The sequence below is a fragment of the Sander vitreus genome, chromosome 14 (genome assembly GCF_031162955.1).
Source record: "Sander vitreus isolate 19-12246 chromosome 14, sanVit1, whole genome shotgun sequence".
Lineage (NCBI taxonomy): Eukaryota > Metazoa > Chordata > Actinopteri > Perciformes > Percidae > Sander > Sander vitreus.
Genome location: NC_135868.1, coordinates 6,575,626 through 6,602,938, shown reverse-complemented (window position 1 = coordinate 6,602,938; position 27,313 = coordinate 6,575,626). Strand labels below are relative to the sequence as shown.

General features: G+C 42.4%; 1 protein-coding gene across 1 annotated transcript in view; it reads right to left on the bottom strand.

Annotated features, from left to right (window-relative positions):
• Positions 1–15,966, bottom strand: part of pou2f2a (POU class 2 homeobox 2a) — a 60,740-nt gene extending 44,774 nt beyond the window's left edge. The window contains exon 1 of the mRNA XM_078267935.1: positions 15,867–15,966. Within this exon, the coding sequence (XP_078124061.1) occupies positions 15,867–15,966 (100 nt within the window). The remainder of the gene's footprint in view (positions 1–15,866) is intronic.
• Positions 15,967–27,313: the final 11,347 nt, after the last annotated feature.

Here is a 27,313-nt window from a genome sequence, read left to right as displayed (position 1 = left end):
CACACACACACACACACACACACACACACAGAGACAGAGAGAGAGACAGAGAGAGAGAGAGAGACAAGAACAGGTTTAATGCTATGCTATATAATAAAAAAAAAAAACATTATTTTGTCTGTGTAAAGTACAGTTACTGTCACATAGTAGCCCCGGCATACACAATAGGCTCATGTAAACAATGAAACAGTCAGTGCAGTGACTACATAGATACAATTAATAGCTGGCTAGCTTTGGCTTAGAGGGCAGAAGTCATTCTCCATTTTCTGGATAACCTTCAGGCCAGCTCAATCGACTGTCAGTTGGGATGCTTTTTAAACAAACTCCGGCCCATCATCAGCAAGAATGGCCCAAACACAAGCAGTGGGTTAAATGTCAGATGCCTAAACAAATTGGTTTCACACTTAACGTATCCTTGGGAATGTTAGGAATGTTACTTAGCTTTTTCATGAAGAAAAAAAAAGAAAACACAAAACACAACATATTTGTATTTTTTCTAAGAATAATATGTGTGGAATGTGCAGAGTACAATGGTAAGATTTTTTTCTATTATTTTGCACTGAGTGGGTGTCCTCTGCAGGCTAACAGTGCTGCACTGGGACAATGGAGGTGTTTTTCAGTTTATTGTCAGTAGATGATTCATTCATTGCATTCATTCACTGCCACATGTACAAATTGAAGGACAGTGGTTAAGAGACATAATTAATGTACAGAACCCTTATAACACACATGAATACACATTCCTAAATCACACATCCTCCACCCAACACAAACGAATACAACCCTTACCGGCCAAAACCATCACTTTCCAGCCTTCCTCACTGACAATACACTTAAACACAAGGAGCCTCCCAATCCTTTTAATCCACTCATCCACTCAATGTCAAGTCCACCGTCTGTGCGTCCGTCTGGCTAGCTGACCCGGGCCCCACCCACCTTGACCCTGACCCTGAGACCAACCCCCAAGCAGGCCCCTCAGTGAAGGCTACAATAGAGCTTGACAAAAACAAAAGGACTTAAGATTGTAAAGGTGAAATGCTATAACGACAACTGACTGCCCATCATCCTACCTAGAGTAAATACTACACATACAAAATGAGTCAAATGTTTTGTGTATGGATTATACTGTTTCTGTTATTTAACTTCCCCTCATTGATATAAATGGAATGGACAAAATAGTAGAAACGCCTGTTAGTGTAACGCAACACAATTCAACAGCACTACAAACTACATGCTCCAAAATGATCATATACTTGAACCTCTTTAAAACTGTATTTTCATAAAAGCAGAACATTATAACATTCATGAAGGTACAATTTATTGCAGGACTATTAGACTGCATTAGTTTAAGCTAGGTGTACCTAATAAACTGTTAAAGCAGCTGAAAGTCTCATAACCATGTTTAATTACCAAATAAATTTCACGTTCTGAGTAATAAGATTTCCAGCCTTAATAGCAGATTAAATCACCAGCCAAAAACAGACATGTTGTTGAGGGAAGCTGACCCCAGAGTATGACCTCAGCCCATCCCCAAAACACCGGCCCACCATCTCTCTCTGACCTCCGATAAAAAATGAGCATGCCAAACACTGGTTCCCCACCCTCCCCCGTTCCCGGCAGCCTGCCAGGTCTGGTCTGTTGTGGCCTGGCCTGGCCTGGCCTGTCCCGGGACTTGAACTTGAGACGTGACACAACAGCCTGGCCAGGCGTGGACAGATGAAAGAAAAGAATAGGCCGGTGACGGGCCGCTTGCATATGAATCACTTGGGCAAATGGAGAGGGGAGGGGTGGGGTTAGGGGGTTAAGGGTAAAGGTCAACCCCCACCGCATCCCAGGGTTCTGCACAGACCGCTCCCTAACTGACGAGCAGACAAAGGAGATGCGGAGGGGGTTCGGGATGACACGGTGCGCCGAGCGCTCGGACCCCTGCTGCCCCCCCACCCGGAGGAAGGAGGGGAGAGTAGGGGGCTGGGAAATGAACACACACACACACACACACACACGCACGCAGGCAGGCAGGCAGATGCGCTATGCAAACACACCGAGGCTCACATGTGCCACAGCTGAGGGACAAAAACATTCGGACACACACACACACTCCGACCAACAGACGCCCACACACACTTAAGTCCATTTCATCTGAAAACACACTCAAACACACACTTGGGCCTCAACTCACATGAATGAGCACACTGAGGACATTTGCATCAATAATTTAACACGTCTAAATTCAAATGCTAACATTTGTGCACACTGCTGTGATGAGCACAGGGAGCACTTTACTCTGTGATCATTGGTTATGTTGAAACAGACAAAATCATTAACAGGCTCCTCAGTACAGTATTTGGAGCGCATTGTCCTATTAAATAAATGTAGCTTTTGTGTTGGTGGTTAAATAAATCACCAAAAAAAAAAATCACAGAAACCCCAAGATAAATCTGTATCTATTTCAAGTTTCCAAAAGACCACACTAATTCACGCTACAAATGTGGTGTGTGGAATAAAACAAAAACAAAATCAACCTTAACCTGTAGGTTTCAGTTTCCGTCAGCTGATTAGAAAAACCATGCCTCCACTCAGAGGTCACAGGATTGATTCCATCTACGGGTCATGTGTCCTTGGGCAAGATACCAAATTTCTATCATGCTGCAGCCTGACCCTAATAAATGTTTGATTTTACAAGCCTAGGTGATTACGATTTACACATTGGCTGCATATTGCATGAAAAACGTAATCACATACTGAGTAGAATGAGGAAATATATCAATTTAATGGAGATAGCTTGATGTAATGACTTTATATCTTCGGGGAGTGTGGTTATTGTAATCAATGCAGCTCAAATGTTGCCTCTTAAAGGCTGCATTAAGCTCAACTCACGTGATGTTTGGCCACAAAACTCACGTTACGAATCCTTTCAGATCATATCGTACCATCCAATTTAGATTAAATACGGCGTTACAGAGCTAATAATCGCACCCATAAGTGAGTCACATTATTGACACTGAAGTACTGAGTCAGAAATACCCTGCTGTGTGTCAGTATTTCCTGGCTCAGCTCTAGGCCAGCTAGGTGCAAATAAACTGAATGCTTTGTCTTCTCCAGTAATGGATGACTGACAGACTATTTGAGTGAACTGCCATCCAACCATGTTCTCTGACCACGACAAGACTGGAGCTGCAGACCTGGTAGCTGAAAACAACCGTGTGTGTGTGTGTGTGTGTGTGTGTGTGTGTGTGTGTGTGTGTGTGTGTGCGTGCGTGTGTAACAGAACATGACGATGGTCATCGGTGATCCCTCACTGCCTCAGGCGAACACTAGCTAAATGTACCTCACTCAGTCAGCAAGACACTGACATGGATAGAGGCTCTGCTCTGTGTGTGTGTGTGTGTGTGAGAGTGTAAAAGCCATGCATCCAGATAGCGATAGCTGTGTAGCTCCAGCCACCATGTTTGAGCTAAGCTGCTGTGTTGTGTGCTATCACTGCTGCTGCTGCTGCTGTGAGATAGATAGGAGGATTGGAGCAGGCCGGGGCCCTTTTAAACCCCCAGAGAGCAGAAAGGGAGTGAGTGCTGGGCCTAAATGCAGAATCTCCTTAGCTTATACCCCCGAGGGACGCAGACACAGGGCCATTTTCTGGGAGAGAATCATGCCACCAAGCGGACAGCGGATTTACCATATTCATACCACTCTTTACAGCGGAGGAGGAGGAGGAGGAGGGAGAGGATCTTCACCTGTCCCATTTGCTGCTATGACTGTATGTGGCTGCACCAGCTCGCACGGCTGCTGGAAACCCTGAGGGGAAACCATTAAGGAGAACCTCGCTCACTCCCGCATTTCTCTCCCTCTTCCCCCATTTCTGCCTCCCTCCCCTCCCCGCATCTCCCTGCCTCCCTTTTTTTATATGAAGTATGAAGCCTCTCTCATTCATTCGATATCCCCACTAATAAGGCAGGGTGGTTCAGCCAAGGCCAAAACTAAAATCCGGCAATATCGCCTGTCTCTATGTAGAAGTGGCAGGAATAAAAGGGGGGTTGGGGAGGCTGTAAACAGCTATTTTCCAGGCACAGGCCCTGATGAAAGATGTGTAGCTGCTAAAAAGTACAGCTGGTATATTGCTGCTGCTGCTGCTGCCAGCATGGAGAAAACAGCCCAGATTCATATCAATGGCTTTGATTGAAGGACCGGGAGAAACCCGCCAGAGGACGGTTTATCAGAGATGTTAACGTGTGTGTGTGTGTGTGTGTGTGTGTGTGTGTGGATTGGGATTTGTCGAAAGATTTGTTTAGATACCTGTGTGGAATGAAGTGTGTGTGAGCATTGTGTCTGCGGATGCTTATGTTCACCACAGTGTGTGCGTGTGTGTGCAATGTGCGTAAATAAGTGAGACAGGGCATATGTGTGTGTGTGTGTGTGTGTGTGTGTGTGTGTGTGTGTGTGTGTGTGTGTGTGTGTGTGTGTGTGTGAACTATGTAGATTGAGGTAGAGAGTGTTAGAGAGAGGGGCAGGCAGGCTAACAGATTCATATCCAATATGAAGAGGTTAAAGTGACGAGTCCAATCCTCCTCACAAAGCAAAGAGAGAACGAGATTGAGACGCGGGAGGAGGAGGGAGAGCAAGGAGGAAGAAGAAAAAGAGGAGAAAGGAGGGGTGTAGTACAACAGATTAATTTCATTTCTGCACTGAGCACTCTTCTGCGAGAGAAAAAAGGCTAAAGAAAAAAAAGAGGTTTTTTTTCGCTTCTTTATCTGATGCAGTAAACGTGTGTGTACTGTATGTGGGAGAGATTGGAGCCACGGAGTGTGAAGATGATTATGTGTTCAAAACTGCTTTGAGTACATCTGGCCTCTGTAAATCTGAGGGGGGGAGACATCGCAACTTCACAGGCCGACTAAGGTACTTTAAATCATGTAGAGCGGCTAAAAAAAACCTGCATTTTATTACATATCTGAGTGAGAAGCCTTATAACTATGTGCTATTTTAAGTAAAACAAAACTTAATCAGAAATGTGTTGTTTGTTTTAGATATACCTCTCATTCCTGTCAATTCTGACTATTTTCTAACGATTTTCCTGCTTTTTCTGTTCCTCAACAACGACTTTCATGGCAGACAGTGTCTCATCATGGTGAGGTTCTCCAGTTCATAAGCAGTTTAGCAGGTTTAAATATGAGTATAATGTCAGCAGCCCACATTGAACCACTAACCTTTTAGTTGCTAGGTAACCGTCCTAACAGCCAATATGTTTATGTTTTGATGTATAGTTAAATATGTATGAGTGTAGGTATTAGAATGCATGCCATAAATAATGGTTTAACCAATATCTGACATACACATGCAGTTGTAAATGTGAGCTACGTTAGATGCACATGATTTAAAGTAATACTCTCTCATACTCATACATTGTTAAATATCAATGAGCTGAGATGTTTAGAGCATTTCAGGAGTTATTATATGATGTAGTGGTCTAATGTGCCTACTTTCCCTCAACCAGATTTGTAATTTGTTCCTACATTTCCCAGAGTGCCTTTTTTCTTTTTTTTTACGGAACCCAGAGAAAGAGCCTGAAGTTTTATGTGTCACATAAACGGCAACAGTGAAAACGACAGCGTTTCCAGTCAAGAGGGATTTGAACCCCCTCATGCAAAAAGACCCACCATGTCTTATTGATGACTACTCTGCAGTGGCTTCACTCTGTATGATTGTTACACATTGGTACAAAATGGTGGGTGCACAAAGAGGCCTTTGCTCTTTCCATCTAAGCCCAAAACCTGATGTTTTCACTGTTGATGTTTTCGACAGGTAAAACATTTTCTGCAATCAGACTCCACTGTAGCTGCTGAAGATGTCTCAACGTGACACCGTGCCATCTGTATCAGGCCAGTTATCTAAGAAAAAATAAGAAAACTACACTTTTAAACAACAAAATGGACCCAATAATGCAAGGTACCCAGCAGCTCGTTTTCAGTGTGTTTGCGTGATTTTTTTTTTGCTTTAAGTCACCAGGCACTCAAACTGGATTCAAAGGTACATTAGATGCAGCAGATACAGCCAATCACCATCAGCCAAGTACTTGTGGTGAATAACTCACTGTCTAGCATTGCTCTTTTTCTGTTGTTATGCTTGTTGAAATTGCACATCTACAGTCCCACTTTCTACCTTTCTGTCATGCGTTGACAGTGGGGGCAGTTGACTGTTAACAAAGCAAAAGTTCAAAACAAGAAAAAGAAAAGAAATCCAAATGAATATTAAAACACCAAACACTTGAGTGTTTCATACTTTTGTGCCCACATCTGGTGGACAGTAAAATTAGGAGGAGCATCAGCTGTACAGTCTGCCGAAAACACCTTCTAAAAGCCCTTGAGCTTGTAGTCTGGCGACAGCATATGTGGGTGAAAATGAGTCACAGAGAATAAGTGCATGTATGTATTTGAAAGTGTGTGTGTGTGTGTGTGTGTGTGTGTGTAATGTGGGTAGGGGGTTAGTTGAGTACAGCAGATTGAAGCACTAACCAGAGCACTCAGATTTATTAAAAAGGGCCAGACCCAGCGCCTGTCCGACCCCCCCGCCCCCTTCTTTCTCTCTCCATCCTCTATTGTTGTCACTTTACTTCTGTCTCTGTGCATACATACGCCCCCCCCATCCTGCATGATATTACGTTTTTCACTAAAAAACCCTCCATAGTCACCACTGGTCCCTCAATAAGAGGCTGAGTAGAAGGAGGGGTCGGGGGGGGGGGGAGAAAGGAGAGGAAGGACGTGGTGTTCCTGAGGTAAATGGGGACCCAAACCCCTCCCCTCTATCCATACTCCCCTCTCCTCACACACCCCCTTTCTCTCCTCCACGTTCATTACCATAACCCCTGTCCACTAAATTAAATTGGGGGTCTAAATCTCCTCTCTTCCCCCCAAAACAGCGCTGACCACCAGCCAAGGGTTTAGACGGGTGGAGAGAGGAGACAAAAGAGGTGGAAACCAATCTAACTAACCCCACTTTTGTCATCCGACTTTATTAGCTAAATGTATCAGCGGAGGAAAGAAATGCATTGTTGGCTGTGGGGATTCATATTGCTTAGGAACACACACACACACACACACACACACACATATACACATAGTTGCAGACATGCAAAAGGGCCGCACAAAGGACACGTGTTGGCTCTCTGTGTGTGGTTTATTCGATACAAACTATGTTGGCGAACATAAAACGTCCCTGCGGCGCTGCAAACGGCGAGATTACATTACAGTGGCGCCCATAAACATGCAAACACTCCGAGAGGAAAGTGTACTTAAGCACAGGCACACAGACACAGGAACACACACACACACTCACAAACACACCGTTCTGCTTATCCACGGCCCTGTCCTTTTAATCTCTATAAAAAAAGTCAGACAGCTTTGAGACGGCAGAAGCGTGCATCAAGACGAGCTTACTCACACTTCCACAGAAAGGTTTTGCGTGAGATCACACACTGGCTACATTATGTCAGGGACCTGTGAAGGAGGACAGGAGCCTTTCCTAAGCCCTGTTCTTTCTATTCATGCAAGCAGGGGAACACGATCACTGCCTTCAGGTTGGCACAAAGGACCAGCACTTCTGTATTACACACACACCAGCAGCAGGCAGTGAAGGACATTAGCTAACAGAGAGGCACACACACCTGCTGGAGATCAAGCACGTGTGCAGAACTACGGTACGACCTTCTACACACCCACGAAAACACACATACCATAGCCTTTCTACGTTCTTTAAACATTTGAAATATAGATTTGTATTTATTATGTTACCTAAAAGATTATTCGGATCTGGCCTATATGTTAACAAATGTAGCACAGGAGAAATTGTTCTTCAACGTAGGTCTAAGGGATATATTTCCCCATAAGTCAGATCTTGGGTGGATTTAGCATGCTAGCTAACTAGCATGTAGCCGCAGCTCAGTCCCGCCGCTCAGTCCCTCCATTCCCCACCACAGGGAGACTTCTTTGCCGAGAGAACGGATGACAGCCGGGAGATGAACAATCTGGTTAGCCATCTTCCAATGTCCGCTGTCGTCCCGGCGGGGAGTAAGGCAGAGGGTAGGCTCTGTGCTGCCGCTGCTGATTCGGGCAAATGCTTTTGTTGTATGTATCATAGCAACGGTTTATATATATGTTTCCCTTTTTGAATGACCAATAGATTACCGCTGCCTGCTGACATGGAGAGTTATTTCTTCTCACGCAGGCGCAGATCGTACGCGCTAGTTCGTCATCGACTGTAGTCTTTGCGGTGTGTTCAAGTGCAATTTTTTGGCCAAGACAAAGGCGACGTGATTGGGACATGAGGCGACGCCACAGTCGGCCTTCCACGGCACTTGTTCTTGGCCGTCTGCCTGGTGTGTCAGCACTATTATGGTTATTTATATATTATGGTTTTCTTTCTACTGTCCCTTCTTACAGCTGAACACCCAGTAGCACACCAGGCCAAGGTAGGAAATTATAGTGATTGAGGAAGTGAAAGGAGGGATGGAGAGCGTGAAGAGAAGGAATGTGAGCTATGAGACGAATGAATAGGCACGGGGTTCTTTATGGCATTTATGTGCACTGAGGAGAAAGCCTATCGACGGACACCTTGTTGGACAAAGGGGGAGCACACACTGAGTGCATTCGATTAGGGGTGCGCATTGGTGTTAAACCAAAAAAGGTCCCCTGCTGTGCCCAGGATTCATTATTTACCAGGGATGTAAAATGGACACTGGCCTGTATATATATATACACACACACACACACACACACACACACACACACACACACAGACAAAGTAGAAATAAGTACTCAGAAAGTACACTAGTACTCCTGTTTACACGCACATAAATACCATAAATGTACTCACAAATGGCCACAAACGCACACTAACACACACACACTTACATATGATTGGCGATTACAAACCCAAAGAGAGCGAGACACACGGGGAAGTCAAATATAGCCTGAGTACAGCCAATTTAGCCCTTAATGGTCTTTGTGAACATCAAGAGCACAAGATGAAGATGACTGTCCAATGGATGGTGCATGTGTGTGTGCGTGTGCGTGTGCGTGTGTGTGTGTGTGTGTGTGTGTGTGTGCGTGTTTGGAGGAGGACAGTGTTTACCTAGATTACTTTCCTCCTATATATGTGTCTAATGGCCTATGAATGTTTCCACGGTAACAATGACAGTTTGAGCTGGTTGGGTGGACCGACATACGGACAGCAGGCACAGGGGAAGCAGAGTTCAGGTGACCATATTTGGTTGTGGGGGGATTTTTATTTGATATCCACACAGCAGGTAGTGTCCATGGTATGAAATGACTTTTATCATTTATGTGTAACAAAGACAAAAGGGGTCTGTATCTGTGTGTGTGTGTGTGTGTGTGTGTGTGTGTGTGTGTGTGTGTGTGTTCCCTGCGGCATTCACAGGTTTGTGAATGTGTGAAGATAATGTACAGTTCATGTATGTGCATGGACTGGAGGTGGATAAAATATATAACTATTTTGCTCCTGTATATCGATAGTAACTGAGGTGAGGAGTGTGGTAGGTTTTTGGCAGGAAATATCCGCTGCCACACAGAAAGTAATGCGTTATTGTCAATTTTGGACATCAACAAACATACTGTAAGCTCAATCTTCAGGTAAAATGCAAGAAAAAAAGATGACCTGCTTGATATGATTTGATGTGTGAGTATCATTCACATGAAGTAACACAGTAACGTTTGCTAAAAGCATGGACTTTACATACTGTACATATGTGCGTGTGAAGGTAGTGTTGTGTACAAACTGGTCTGACAGCAATACCAGTCAGTGGGCATGTTTATGCATGTGAATGTGTAAATACTTATCTATAATATACTATATATCTCCATGCATGTGTTTCAGACATGATACATCCTCAGATAGAGTGTGTGTGTGTGTGTGTGTACGTGTGTGTGTGTATGCGTGTGTGTGTGTGTGTGTGTGTGTGTGTGTGTGTGTGTGTGTGTGTGCAGAGCAGTGGGTGGGGGGTGAGGCGGCTTAACGCAATAAAGCATGTTGTATTGACATCTGTGTTGTGTCTATTGATTCCCCATTATGGAGCTAACAAACCCGCCTGGACGCTTTGTCATTCGCAATCACGTTAGCACTGGGACTCACCAACAACGCTGCCCCTTTTAAAATCTGATCCATACACACACACACACACACACACACACACACACACACACATATAGAGAAGCAGGTGTCCTCACATGCACACACTTTCTTGCATTCCTACACATTCACGGCAATCGTTCATGTCAACACACACCCAGTCCACCCACACACTCACGTTAGAACCACAAATTGTCATGCACACATATCAACAGCCAACACACACGTACACAAATGGGGTGGCGGGAGAGTAGTCAATGCTGGCTAATCAACGGTGGAAGGTTTACACTGCTCGCACAATGGGCAGCTATGAGCTTGCGGTTTCCAGATAAACCACACATGCCGGACAGATCCATAACTGACCTCAACGCGCAATTATTGAATCATCTACCTGTCTTCCTGCTTCACACACACAGACATACTGTATACAACTGTACACAGACATAGTCCAAATTCCTGCTCATACACACCTCTTTCACACATACGTACACACATACATACATTCCAACATATGCTCATATACACAAACACACTGATACTGTGTACCTCTATAAGAAATACTGCTCCAACCCGAACCACTTCTCTGCCTTCCTCTCTGCACAAACACAAATAATTCCATACACACTTTTGCACACAAACACATGGACACACACACATACAGCCAATTAATCCAGGCACAGGGGCCTTTGCCCAAGCCCAGTTTGGTGTGGCCCAGACAACATAACCCCCTCCTAGGCACCGTGAGGTGAAGATCCTGGGTGGGAGAAGAGGTAGTTATCGAGCAGCACGGAGCACTTTGTGTGTGTGTGTGTGTGTGTGTGTGTGTGTGGGCAGGAGGTTTGTGCTTTGTACTCTGCAATAAAAGTTTGTCTGCACGGTTATTAAACAATAGGATAGAACAGAATAGCACACACTATTGCCACATTGCCTTATTGTTTCAGTATCTTCCAGAATGTTGTTGCTGTGGTAATTTGGATTTAACCATCATAAGATTTTTCTGTTTTCTTTGTTGTATTTTTTTGTTGTATTTTTAATACCACCTACGTAACATTTTTTTTTTTTAAAGAGCTCTTTTTGTTTGATCGTGTATCATCATGACTTTTCATCCCTTGTATGGTTTACTACTGTGTAAAGACGTAAACTAACTAGAAAAGCAGATCGTAGAACAGAAGGGGTTGGACCAGAGAATTTAATCAACACTGGGCTGAATAACTACAGCTCGGATAAGAGGCCTCTCCCAGAGTAGCCAACATAAATAAACCATCCCTCTCAATCCAGACACGTGCCTTCTCTCTGTGAATTTGACAGCTCTCAGTTTTATATGGGCCTTAGTGGCCCTGGAGGATTTTACAGCAGTGTACATAAAATAAAAGAGCATTTAGATTTCCTTTGTTGTGGTGCAGAGCAGGGACAGAGCATCCGCAGCTACAGGTCCCTCTTCGCCCTGCCTGCCCTCTGAAAACCACACAGCAGAGGAGACGGTCTGGTCAGATCTCTGAGCAGCACAAATGCCAAGCTTTTTGAGTCTTTGTGGCAAAGATCTGATGCTCGCAATGAACTAAGGAGTTAATCTGTGTGGACGCACAGCACACGTATTAATTACCAGCAAACAAGTAAGAATTCAAGCTAGCGAGCAGCTACGCTTTAGGACAAAGGATGTGGTATGTCCTCTCCTTTCTTTGCTCCTTCCTGCTGGTTTATGACCACAGTAGACATAGATGAGGTGTCTGGGTTCATTCACATCGCCGCCCGGTTGGCTCTTGCTGTCCACGATCCATGATCCACTGACTGTAATTATCTTTGCAGTCATATAGCAGTATTGTCAGGTGGTTCAATACCGGTGGATGTGTCCATATTTATACAATTTCACGATTTCTTTTTATATTCCAGTATATGCAGATATTTACTATGGTTAAACTTTTCCATTTCCATACACAGTAATACTATTACCATTAATAGAGGGAGCTTTTAAAACAGAATTTACACTGTCATAAGGACAATAAAACACTTAAACTCAGACTAATGGATTTTAGTGTTAGCAGTTTATAAAGTGACCCAACCCATCGACTTAAAGGTGCTGTAGGTAGGACTGCGAAGAGCCAGGACTGAGCCAAAAAATTTGAACATCGACAACTTCTCAGTCAGTCCCTCCCCCCTTTCTGCTAAAGCCCAAAACGGTCTCCTAAGCTCCTCCCCCCACAAGGGTGAATGAATGTGTGTGCATGAGCAGTGATCGACACGCAGTTAGACCCCCCCCCCGGCCCTGATTGGTGCATCAGAACAGGGAGTGGTGGATTTTTGCAAATCACACTACAGGCTGTAGGTGGAGCCAGAGGAGCCAGATTCATTTTAAATGACCTGCTTCATGTAGTTCTACTGGAACATAGGGTCAGTTTCAGCAACTATGACAGAAAGTTAGTTTTATAAGGCTTACCTCCTGCACCTTTAAAGGCAGGTGACAGTCTGAGACAGTTCAGTGTCTTCAAGTGAACAATTTATTTACAAAAATATATTACTTGTCAAGTAAATGAAATAATAAAAACTTGCAAAGAAAACATCTTCATTCTCCGATAACAAATTCAATCCAGTGACTGTTTTAAAAGCGTTTTGCTGTGGTGATGTGTCCTAGGCCCAGCTGAGCTGAGGCCAGCAGTCTCAACACTGTAGTGTTAAAGAGTCGAGCTGACAAAAAACCCATAAGCCCTCACTTTAGATCCACTGTAGAACCTGTCTGCTAGCGTCTGCTGTTTAGGACCTCTCTCTCTCTCCTTCTCCACTGAACCTCACTCACCTCATCTTAGACTTTTGACACCCCCGTCTTTGCACACAACACAACACAACACACACACACACACACACACACACACACACACACACACACACACACACAGGTGCAGGCAATCGTACAGCACACATGCACACCTTGGTCAAAGGCGCAGATCAGAGAGAGAGAGAGAATTGTGGGTAACAGACTTAGCTAAAGTGGCTTATGGGGCCCGGCCAAACCACACCAGGCAAATCCAATTCAACAACCTCCCTGTCCATTGGGAACGAGAGAGAAAGGGAGAGAGAGAGAAAGAGAAAGAGAAGGAGAAAGAGAGAGAGACGAGAGTTTGCATTTTATTGAAAAGGCTTTCGTGTCAAGTGAATACCTCACAGAAATGGGAGAGAGAATGAGAAACAGGGGATTCTGAGTTTCCTTCTCTCCAGAGATTAAGGATGAAAGACGGAGAAAAGAGAGGGAAAAAACAGACGTGGAAATGAGGGATGAGTGTTGGCCTTTGCTCTCCTACAAAGTGTATTTCTCTCATGTGTATTGGCTGCTTATCAACATGTTTAAATAAAAAAGCCTCCCGTACAGACACTTTGACTCTTATGTTCTCACAAGGATAAACACGAGGGAAGGCTTGCTAGCTCACTCACACATTACACGTGTTCTACTCATACGTTAAATCATTTACTTCATTTATTCCTCCATCATTATTCATTTGTTATACTGTTCATGAAGTGATTGATTCTTTCACCCAACCATGAATGTAGTTAAGCGTTTCATCTGTCCAATCATTGTATTATTCCTTCACTCTCTCGCTCACTCAGTTTCTTTCATTGCTTTGATCAATTCGATGCACTGATTCTTTCACCTGTTAATTCGCTAACTGATACTTTCACCTTCTCACTCATTTATTATTCATTTATGCACTTGCTCATTCTGCTCCTCATTCAATCATTCGTTCATTTACCCCCTCGGACCCAGCCTCCACCTCTTCTGCTTGTTCTCTCATCATGTCTTTCACTTTAATTTCTTAAAGGGCCAGCAGAGAAATTGACCCCACCTCCCCAAAACACAGAAGCCAGTGGTTATGTGTCACCTGTCAAGGAGGCCAGAAGCAGCTCTCATTAAAAACCTACACCGTTTTTTCTCCTTCTGACATCTACTTAAGGTGATAGCCTGAACTACCCCTGCACGGCTCGGCACAGCTCAACATACACACCTACCCCCCCATCTGTCATTTGAAATTTCCGCCTGGGTGGATTAAGGGCGGTGGGATGGGGACAGGGGGAGCCACTGGCATTGTCGCCCTCTGAGCACCCCCACTCCAACATGTAGACACACTTCAGTACACGCATGTGGTTTATGTTGGAACAGTAACCAACAAGTCACACTCACCAAGTTTTAAAAGTCCCACAGGTGATAAGAAAAATATAAAGCAGGTGAGTTGAAAGCTGGGTGACCTCTAACCCTTTAAAGATAAACAACAATCTAATATATTGACAGAAGAATACATTTCCGTTTAACTCATTTCCATTTTTTTTTTTTTTTGGCTACAGTTCACTTTTAATTTTTTATAAACCCGTCACTGCAGGAACTACTGTGAATTAAAGAATAATATGCTGAGCAAATATAAGTGATGCAGCCCTTTAGGAATATTACAGGAACATCATAGTGAGATGGGGAAAAAAATAACAAAGAGCACTGCTCTTATTGATCACACTGCAAGTCACTAAAGCAATATTAGAGTGATCATAAGGTATTAAAGCACAGCATAAAGCTATGATACGGTCGTTAAAGTAGGTAAGTATTGATTGACAAACTAGCTGCAAGTCCCTGTAGTGATAGGCCAATTATATATTAGTTTTACTACATAATAAAAGTAAGGTACAAAAGGATGCTTGTGTTTTATAGCGACAAATATGTAAACTTTATATTTGAATTTCAATTTGGAAAATGTCACTCTGTTCCATTTTTTTCTTATCACATCATCGTCCAATGAAACCAAACTTTCTCCCTGAGCCAACTTTGACTGTACTCGTTTTCCCAATGTGGCCCCAGTCAGAGATCAATACCTTCTGATCGATAGATGACCATGAATATTCCAGCCTAAGCTGACCGAGAAAGACTGCAGGAGAGGAGAGGAGCGGCGCGAGGAGAGAGGCGGCAGATGGGATGGAGGTTGAGATGGATGGATTGCCATGAATGAAAGAGGACAAGATGAGGAAAGAGAGTGGCGCCTCTGTGAGACTGTGATGGATGCTAATGAGCCAAAATATTCATGCATCCAATTTTGGGTGTGTTTTACAGTTTGGATTCATGTGCAAGTAAGTATTTTAATTAAACTCTCTGCCTTGCCACTGATACATTCAGTTTATTTCTATTAGCGGAGATACAGGGGAAAGACGGTAATGGGAAGAAGAAGAACAAAAATCGGGCGAGATATTTAGTCATCTAATTCTTCAGATAATTTCACTTAGAATGACTTGTTTGTGTAATTTCAAGCAAAGCAGATACATCAAATTACAAGAAAAATAATTTGTAATTCAGGAGACAAGTTGATTTGAATTTTACATATGTAAAAGAAACAATCTCAACATCAAGAAATTACACTTGAAAACTCTATAAGACATTAAGGTTTGGGTGCATATCTTGCAGCTCTAAAATAACTTTCATGTATGGAAAATGCTTGAGTTGTATGTTGTGTCATATTAAGTAAAACATAGAGAGGATTAAAATGATGCACATGTAACCATGTATGTATCTAATGTTTTGTGCATACAAGTTGAATGGACCGTTAGTTCAATTTGAGATGAAACTGAGATAAGAAAATATAATGTTAATTGTAGCTAATTCTACCGGGTCAGAAATAAAAGGGGATTAAGCTAATGTTAATAACCGGGCTTTATTCTTTGTGTAGGTGCCCAGTGGAGATATGAAGGACCAGTAGAAAGAGTCTTACCGGGGCTGGACCGCGGAGCCAGCGAGGACTTGAGTCTCCAGGCGCTGAAGTCGGACGCTGTTCTCTGAAAGACGAAGGGGACCGGCAGGGGGACAAACATGGTCCTCTGTCGACCTGGGGGTCGTTGTTTTTTTTTTTATTTTTTATTTTAGTCTCAGTTTTCTTCTTTTCTGATCCGTCGTGCTTCCGTCGTTCTTTGGCCTTTCTTCGTTTGTTGTTCCGGGTTTGTGGAGAGCCGGTTGCAAAGACGCTTGGATGGTTTGAAAAAAAAAAATAAAACAAAGAGACTTTTTCTTCCGTGGATCGAGTAGTCCGTGTCTCAGCGGATTCACATGTCTCTGTTTTTAGATTTGTGTGGCTCTGGGATACAGACGGATATTACGGTCCTCTTACTTGCGTCTTCTTGGAGTCAACTCGGCACACACACAACCACACACACACACACACACACACACACACACACACACACACACACACACACGTACAGCGATGTGCAGGGCGCGCAGCGACGACTGTTAAGCTTTTGGGAGAAAATGTAAAGCTGCTATCCATAAAGGCTAACACGGGCTGCAGGTGACTGGACAGCGGATGCTATCTGTTATCATGGCACCCATGTGAATCTAGTGCAGTTGGTGCTCCTCTCTCAGCTGCTCTCCATCGGATGTAACACAGACACAATTGGACTCCATTTATTGTGTCCAGACAGCTGTGCGTAAAGATCGCAGTGGCTCTCTGTCTCCGTCTCACCTCCTCGGAAGGGTTTGCTTTGGTTTAGGCTGTGAAAAGACAGATTTCTCCTCCCGCACTGTCATGAAAAGTGTCAAACAAAACACTATCCAACCGGTGAATCCTCGGTACAGAGAACTGGCCGTGTAACACTAGAGTTGCTTCTTTTTGGTTTTCGTAAAGATTTGGTTAGTAGCTGGCTGGTCTGCTGAAGAACACACGCACATAAAGCGACACAATAATAACACGCAAAACCACTATTTGGTCAAATATAGGAATAGTCAAATAATAAAGTAAGGTTACGCAGGATCCTCCTGTCTGACTTTCGCTCCTCCCTCTCCTCGCGGTTTCTCCCTCTTTCTCTACCGCGGGTCACCAATTAAAGCAAAATCAATGGATAAATAAATGAATAAATCCATATCAATAAGTACACCTGTCTTCTGCTTTCCTCCTCCACTGAAGCAAGAAAAAGAGGAGGGGGAAGCGATACCCCTTTTCTTTTTACGCTGTAGTGTCTTTTCTTCGGCTCTGCTTCGCCATCCGCCGGTGTGTATCTCTCTCTCGCTCTCTCTCTCTTTAGCCTTTCTCTGTGTGTATCCTACGTGTGTGTGTGCGCGCGTATCTGCGTCCCCTCAGTTTATTTTGGGAACCCCGGTGGTTTCGGTCCTTCACCGCGCAGCCTGAACGCACTCTGGCACGGCAAAGCGCTCCGTCCGGGAGACAGACAAGAGATACCCAGCCCCCTTTTTTTTACCCCCTTCCCTCCCCTCTCTCCCTCTACCCCCTTTCTCCCTCTACCCCTCACACATACGCACATATACTACACAAACATACACACAACCCCACTTTCTCTGTCCATTTCCTTTTTTTGTACACATTTATTTAATCTGATGTGACATATGGGGGCACTGAGATGAATATCATAGACACCAATTTATGACCGTACATTTTGTAAAATATATTTCATTAAAGGATTTATGTGTGGAATAAGAAACACACACACACACACACACACACACACACACACACACACACACACACACACACACACACACACACACACACACACGCTCTCTTATTGACCACTATTATCCCGTACAAGACGAGCAGGGATCCGGCCAATTGATCATCTGATTACTTCATTATAATGAAGTCAATAATCACATCATCGCCGGCCTCCGAAAAATCGATCGCCTCTTCACAATGTGCGGTCATGAATTCAAAGGGGGGACGACCTTTGATGTATATTTCAGCAGGTGGATCTCTCTCTCGCTCTCTCTCTCTCTCTCTCTCTCTCTCTCTCTCTCTCTCTCTCATATAGATCTCTCTCTCTCTCTCATATAGATTTACATCGGTCTGGCCAACGCAAGGTCACCTGCAGCACTCAACTAATGTTAACTCACAGAGGTGAATAATCAAAGCCTGCAGAGCCACGGGTGTTAAATTAGTAATTATTTTGAGCTCGGTAAGGCTACGTGCGTGCGTGCGTAAAATGTGCGTAAAATGTCAGTTGAGCTGAATCTAAATTGACTGTTTTTCCTATTAAGGGGTCGGTGAGAGTGTTTTAGTTGCCATGGTGTGTGTATGTGTGTGTGTGTCCGAGGGAAGGTGCCTCCCGGCCATCAACTCTCTCCTCTCCTCTCTCCAGTCTAACTCCACCCGGCTGTCAGACGCACCGCCCCAATCGGCGCTGTGCATTTACACTAGATTATCGCCAACATAGATTTTTTTAAATAGAAAAATCTATACGATAAATATCGCAATCAATAAAAGCAAATCGACCCCCCCCCCCCAACACACACGTTTCTCTCTCCCTCTCTGTATACACTCCGAGGTTGGACTGAGCTGTTAATAAGTTATCGATCAATTATGGCCCTCATATTTAAAGGCCTTAGGCTCTTTGCCAATGCTAATGTCCACGCAGGGAGAGAAAGGAAACGTCAAATATAAACTATCTGCTGGATAAAACATCATCAGAAGTGTCCTGATCCACTGCAGTAGGCCTACTATGGCTAATACTACTGCAGCTGATGGTATCTACAGTTGTGCTACTACTTAGATCAAATACTTCTATCATCACTAATGATGCTTCTAAACATCTGCTAGTACTGCTATTAAACCACTACTATTTAGACAATACAGCAACGCTAATGAAGAGACTACAGTTATTTTTACTACTGCTCCTATAGTTTTACTAATAATACTGTTAGTGCTGCTAATGCTGTTATTTCCTATATTTCTAGTACTATACTGTGATAGTGCTGCTGCGTTCTCTGCTACAACTACTACAGTATTTGTCTTTCTTCTTAAGCCTGTGTCCTACGATTCAGAGCATTTCCGTTACCCGCTGCATCTTTTGATGTCATGTATGCATAGACACACGCCACATCACAAAGGAGCCCCCCCCCCCCCATAAAAAAAGCCCACTCCCCATTGACAGATGACATCCGCGTGTCCAACGAGCAAGGAAAAAGAAAAGGAGCAAGAGGAGGAGGGCGAGGAGAAGCCATATAAAGTGACCGGTTGTCCCTCAAGAGCCCCCCTCTCCACATAAGGGAAAGCGCAGAGGAGCCCCGATCCAAACTCCTTCCAGACAAAAGCAATTATTTCTTGTAGAATATAGTGTGTTTTGTGCGTCCATCGCAGGAGGGGAGGGAGGTGTGCGTGGATTTGAAGGAGAGGTGAAAAATATGGCGCACGGCTGGCCTCATCAATAGCAATATGTTCTTTTTCCCTTTTGTTATATCAATCCTTTTATAACTACTTTGCAACCTGCTGCGGTTGCTTTGTCTGACATTGTGGGCTTATAAGCCATAGTGGACTTCTGATCAGTCACACACACACACACACACACACACACACACACACACACACACACAGGTGCAGGCAATCGTACAGATGCACACATGCACACCTTGGTCAAAGACGCAGATCAGAGAGAGACAGAGAATTGTGGGTAACAGACTTACTTACTTACTTAGAAATATAAAAAGGAGCCAAAAATAGATTCTGCTTCTTATCTTTCATACCAAACCTGTTGTTTCTGTATCCAGCCCTGAAACCATACAATATTTGAAAATAGTGATATTTAATTGATATTTCTAATAAACTCAACTGGTACTTTCTTTCTGATATATAAAAATACCAGATACAACTTTATTTATCCCCAAGTAAATTGCTTTGCATCAGTTGCAAAACAAACTTGGAAGAGTGCAGATGCAAAGAGTGCAAATATACCAAAAACTAAGACAACATAACAGTAGGTGCAACATGTAAAAAAGCCAGATAAGTGATAAATAAGGTGAGATTCAAATATAGACAATATATTTAATGCTAAAAAGAGATTACTAGTATGGATGATGCATGAAGTAGTGTTGCATATATATATATATATATATATATATATATATACATATATACATACACACACACATACATACATATGCACACAGTACAGTGTCAGATCTGAGGTAGTTAATGAGCTGACCAATTCAACTGCACAGACATACACACCACTCTGTCTCCGACTTAGACAGCTATACCCTTTAAAAGCATGAAATCAAAAGATTAACATTAGTCGCATTCAATTTTTTGTAAAGTAGCATATTTTTGAAGTATAATATTATAGTATCACATTGTGTTCTGCATCAATAGGCTGTACTATTTTGTCCAAAAAATATCTGAAGAATACCCAAATCTGACAAAGAGAACAGATCCCTTTCACTACAGGAAGTCTATTGCTGAATTAGACCTTATTGCTCTCTATCTGTCTGCTCTGTGTGTATGAGAGAGAGAGAGAGAGAGAGAGAGAGAGAGAGAGAGAGAGTTCATTGTTAAATGGCAGTGTCATGTTGACAAACGAGTTGGTTGAATTAAATTCTCCCTCATCAATAACAAGAGGGAGCCAATCAATACCAGCTTACAATTATATCACTGCCTACCGCTCTGCTACTGCTGTAATCACACACACACACACACACACACACACACACACACACACACACACACACGAGATAGTGTAAGAGAGGGGAGAATCATTACCTCGCTGTAACACAGGGCTTAATAAACACTAAAATATTCAACCACACACACAGAAGAAGAGAGTTATTACTTTGGTGTTACATGGATTATTATAAACGCATATTAAAACGGACACTCTTGCACACACACATTGGGATCATTCATGAGACACTGACCCTAATAAACACACACATTATATTAAGCATCTGACATTTTATCTATTTCCAGCATCTCTCTCTCCCTTTCTGTTCCTCTCATTCTCTGCCTATGCCTCTCTCCCTTTCCTCTCGCGGCCTGACTAAGTAATCAATGCTGACAGATTGTCAATAAGCCGGTCCGGGCCCTGCCAATACCTCTCCTACATATCCATTATTCCTCTTAAGGCCGCGGATGACAAACACAGAAGAGTAAAACACGATGCTGTCGATACACCACCTTGATGCGATCATTGAGGTAGATCAATGCTCTTGCCTACAGCTCATGAGCTCGCTGGAAATCACAGTTACCGTGAAAATTGGTATGTGAATACGCATTTTCACTCACTGGATGTCTTCCTGTGTTCTTATCTTCATAGGCTGGGGATTTTTTTTCTTGTATATATTCTCTTTTATTTCACGCATAATTTTATTTCGACTTTAAAAATCTTTCTCCTGCTGTGAATTTCCCGGTGTTCATATTTCACACGTGTTCTGCATCCTATTTCATCGTGGATTGGTTGTAATGGATTTAAGATGTAAAACGCAGGACAGCACTCACTTGAGGGAGGGGGGGCGGGTACAATATTGCCTTTTTACTGTCATTCTTGCTATCAGGTTCACACACAATGTATACACATACATGCAAACACAGCGTAACTTGCACACACACACCCACCCCCCCCCACCTACACCCACACACACACAGACCCACCCCCTGATTCTCGTGCTCAGAGAGGCCCAAACAGCTTAGCTTAGCACAAATGCAGCATCAAGGCTCGAGGTAATGCCAATGACATGGATGGAGCTTTCCAGCCCATGCAGCCTGAAGAGTGTGTGTGTGTGTGTGTGTGTGTGTGTGTGTGTGTGTGTGTGTGTGTGTGTGTGTGTGTTTATATGTGTGACGATTGCAGACGTGGGAGTGATGAGAGCCTTAAACACTGAGAGGATCAGACCCGGCTCTCTTGGACACCATGGAAGACGATCAAGAGGAAAGAGAGAGTGAGCGTGAGAGAGAGAGAGTGTGTGTGTGTAAGAATGATAGCAAGACATAACTGCAAAAAACACTAAAAATATATGAAAGTGAAAGGGGTTTTAAATGTCGCCCTTTACAAGTATTCTGGCGCTGAAATAGCATATTATATTTTAAATTTACAGTTTCCTGTAAAACAGATTTAAACTTAAAATAATTCTTTTAAAATGTTGTGTGTGTTGTATATCAGGCAGGGGGAGATTGCCTGACATACAATCTCCATTTGAAAAGATCACTTAAAAAATTATGAAACCTACCAAAGATTCCTTCTGTCTTTTAAACACACACACACACACACACACACACATCTCTGTGAGATGTGTATTTTATTCACACACCTTATAATCCTTTTTGTTGTAGTACATAAACACCATCGACTAAATCTCAAATCTGTTTTCTCTGTATCGTTTTCTCCATGTTTACTCCATCTGCTTCCCTCTCTCTCCGTCTTTCACTCACTCGCTCTCTCACACACACACACACACACACACACACACACACACATGTTCATGCTCGGCCTGCATGCTGTTCATGGAGAGAAAGAGAGAGACTGACACAGTTTGTGTGGGTAGATTTAGAAGCGGGGATCAATGAGAAATGTAGAAATCAATGCACTTAGCAGTGGGAAATCAATGGGGCCTAATCGGGATGCCAATGGCACAAGTCAAAACAATTAAGTAGGAAGAAAAATGTTTAACAACCCCCACCACCCCCACCCCACCCCAATGCTTACACAGTGGCCGAGGCGAGATGGAGGGAGCGAAGAAAGAAAAAGAGAGGGCTGAAGGAATGCAAGGGATGTTGGGAATGTCGATAGGAAGATAACAGCGGCATTTGGATGTGCCTATGGATCAATAGAATTAAATGCATTTACCTGGTAAACTGCCTGTAAAGTTGCAGGTTTGAATCCTGGTCATTAGTTTACATTGCTCCATCTTTAAGCTCACTGTCAAGACCAGGTCACTCAAAATAATCTATAAAAAGGAGGGAGAAAGAACACAATTGGCAAAGAAGAAGCAATAACATTCAGAAGAAGACAAATACAGTGAGAAAAATTCACAGATATGATTCAAATTGAAAATTGCTAACAAATCACTTCAACAATATGTGCCATGCAGATTATAGTCAGTGATGGGTGTTGCTTAAGCATAAGAAATTGCCAAAACAAGCAAAACAGAGGGCTTAACCAATCGACAATGATAAACTGGAACAAGTAAGTTTCAATCTCGCTCATGACGGTTGATAAGTTGACGCCTTGCAGCTTTGCAATCAGAATGAGCATCACTTTGTCAATCAACCATCCAGTTTTCGCTGCTAACACCGTGGTGGTAGTTTTTTTCGCGGGGATCCTGAGGCATCTCCAGACCAGGTGGGAGCGCAAATCTCATGCTCCATTTTACCCTCACTCATGACGGCGACCACAGGTTTTTGCTCCCAACAAGAAGTGGGAAATCCATTGTTTTATGGCTGTGGATGCTAGAGGTTATGCTCGGATAAAACCAGCAGAACTGCATTACCCTCCACTCTTTGGCTGCGCTGATTCAAGAGTTACTTGGGATAACTACAACAATAGTCATTGACGATCTTCTGGCCGCAACTCCAAGACTCCAGACAGCCAGGGTTTCATTATATATTCCCACACTCACTTGGTGCCTCTCTGGGCAATTCTAAACAAAGCAGCCCAGCAACAAACAGTTTGGTTCATGTGCAGGTGCTGTGCATAGAGATGAGAATTAGCTCTGCCTACTTCTCCATCAGAAAGGTTGCTTTCCACCTGCCAAAAGCCAGATTTCATCATCAGAGATCAATCTACCAAAGCCCTCACCTTCACCTGACTCACTAGACTTTTAAACCTGGCTTTGTTAGAGGTGGATCCATTGGTTGGCGGCCCCATACAGAACCTTACCAGGCTCTTTTGGTACAAGCATGGCCATCAAGTGCTTGCATGCGAGCACCCTTCCAAGGCCTGATTCCAGAGTGGTTCTGGGTTTGCTGATTGGGATGAGGTGTCACTTATCTGGAGATGCCAAACCCCAGACCTTACCAGGAGCTCTTGCCCCCAACGACCCAACTTCCACGTGCATCAACAAACCAACACAATGAGCTGGCAATTCTTAAAATGGAGTTGGTCACATTTTACTCAAAACACAACAGTGTCTCTTAAAGTGTCCTTCTCGGATTCAGCACATGCAAAATCTTTTGAGAATGAAATACTAAACTATGTAGTTTGAAAGCTTGCTGTGAATGGTTTGCACATTAAATTCTAATGACAATCTTAAATGTTTTTCTCTGTGAAACATGACACCATCAAAATCCACTGTAACTGACAATTTGAACTGGCCATGGCTCCTTTCTCTGTCAAGAATGAAAACTACAAATGTTTTACAGCCAACCTTTAAGTTAACAGAAGGTGGCGGTTTTTGACGCTGAAGTTTTGGGAGGAGTATCACTTTAAAGTACTGATAAAGGTAAAAAGGATATACAAGTATTGGCAATGGGGCAGCGCAGGTAGAGAGAGAGAAGCAGTTTTGTCTGTTAATAAAAAGATTTCACTCTAAAAAAAATTGACTAATGGAGATGACACAAATATACCCAATGGCACACTAGGAGGGAGACAGAAGGTGGATAGGTAGCAAGAGGAGAGTCATAGAAATGTAGAAAGAAACCATCTGAAGGTATGGCAAAACCGCATGCCGTACGACTGAAGTTGTGTGTGTGTGTGTGTGTGTGTGTGTGTGTGTGTGTGTGTGTGTGTGTGTGTGTGTGTTATAGGGAGGTGGTTGTGGGGTTGATCTGGGGCCAATCAATAGCGGCAGGCTCTCTTACGACCCCTGAGTTCCTCCTAGCTTGGCTGGCAGGCTGGAAATCAATGGGCCAGGCCAATAACTCAGGATGGTGTGTGGATTAGTGAACTGTCAACTAATCAGAGAGTTACTGAATCTGACACCGCAGCTATTAACCTATCGATGTGACACTTGGCACTGACACACACTCACATTATATATATATATATATACACACACACACACATATATATACACATATACATACATATATATATATATATATGTACACATACATATATATATATATATGTACACATATATATATATATATATATACACATACATATATATATATATATATATATATATATGTACACATATATATATATGTACACATATATATATATATGTGTGTGTATTAATGAACACACACACACACACACACACACACACACACACACACACACACACACACACACACACACACACAGGTATGTAAATGCCTGAAGGTGGCTGTTCATACACATGAACATTTTTACTTTCTAGTGGATATACAGTAGCTATATTCACACTCATGTAAAGACCTGGATAGTATGCATACTATTCACACAGACACTGTATGTTCTCACTACTTCATCAGACACACACACAAACTAGTGGTGAAATGATTTGGTATATATTATATATATACACTTTAATATAGATCAGGGCAAAATTCATCAATAACTAAAACATTTAGTTAATTAATAGAAAACATAGTAACACTTTACTTTAACCCCCTATTTATTTATTTATTTATTATGTATAAGCAGTATACAGTCATGTGAAACAATTAGGACACGCATGCTAAAGTTGACTAAAAAGAGGAAATTGATCTTAATGCCTTAATTAAAAAAAAGGAAAAATCCAACCTTTAAGGACACCAATTTTCTTTGTGAATGAATAATGTTTCGTAAATAAATAAATGTTCTTCCTTAAAATACAGGGGGCATAAGTAAGTACATCCCTATGTTAAATTCCCATAGAGGCAGGCAGATTTTTCTTTTGAAAGGCCAGTTATTTCATGCATCCTGATAAAGTTCCCTTGGCCTTTGGAATTAAAATAGCCTCACATCATCACATACCCTTCACCATAATAATGCAATGCAAATCAAACAAGCTATTAGGCTAACTGAAATAAAACCATGCCAATCTGTAGGTATGGTGAAGGGTATGTGATGATGTGAGGCTATTTTAATTCCAAAGGCCAAGGGAACTTTATTTCTTTTTAGTATCCTGGATCCATGACATAACTAGCCTTTAAAAAGAAAAATCTGCCTGCCTCTATGGGAATTTAACATAGGGGTGTACTTACTTATGCCCCCTGTATTTTAAGGAAGAACATTTATTTATTTACGAAACATTATTCATTCACAAACAAAATTGGTGTCCTTAAAGGTTGGATTTTTCCTAATTTTTTTAATTAAGGCATTAAGATCAATTTCCAAAAGATTATTTTTTTATTCCTCTTTTTAGTCAACTTTAGCATGGGTGTCCTAATTTTTTCACATGACTGTATATAATAAATGGGTTATAACACACTATCATGTAGTTGTAAGCAAATAAGTGTTTATTGATGTATTGCTGTAACTGTACCTTCTGTGAAGGCTGGTGTATAAACAGATAATGAATGACAATGAAGAAAAAACTGTTGTAATAAGATAAAATATGTCTTCATAGGAGAACTTATAATTGTTAGCAAAAATGGTACATTAATAAACACAATTGTCCTTATATCTGCGTACAGCTACATTATAGTGTTTTATAAACCATTTAGTGAATGTTTGTGTACTGCTTACAGATGCTAAATAAGCGGGACTTAAAGTAAAGTGTTACCACAAAAGTATTATTGCGTGGCTAGGCGAACAGAAATGATTGATATTGCTTCATTGCAAGCATACACATAGACACACACTAGTAAAAAGTGTGGCTGTAATAAAAAGATTCGGAATGAAGGAGTGTAAATTATGGCAAAATCTAACAATAAATACAAAAAGTCAATCATATGATAGAAACCATTTTAAGAGATTTGTAACTGATTCATTACATTTTCATTTGGATTACTGTACCATTAGTCTATATCCACGACGTTACACTTCTGTGGCTCCGGTGCCGCAGGAAATTCCGCCGGATGCATGTCTTTTCACCGATGTCCGTTTTCTTCCGCTTTCTTTGTGTTGGAATTTTAAACTCCGGTGGATTTCTGAGGACTATGGTTAACTGCTCCTCAGATCTCTGATGATAAAGTGCCTTTAAGTCTCAGTAAATGAATGGATAATCAATAGATACTCTTTTAGAGAGGACAGCGTGGGAAATACAGTGTTTAACAGCTCAGCTAACACGGCTGCATAGAGACAAAGACACAATTATATAACTTGCAGTGTTTGTAATTCTGTAGAAAAACACAGTATACGCATTGATCCCTATTCGGTTGTCACAGTTCATTAAAGATCATTTGAAATGAACAGCCATCCTTCAGATTTATTACATGTATCGTGCACCTGCCGCTGCTTTGACCCTTGACCTGCACAGCAGTAATGTCTTTGAATGTTGGTGAACCAGAAATTTAAAACGTATTCTACTGTTATAGGCATTGTATGTCTCTATATCTCAATTGTGCTGCGACTGTTGACAATGACTAAGCCTTGT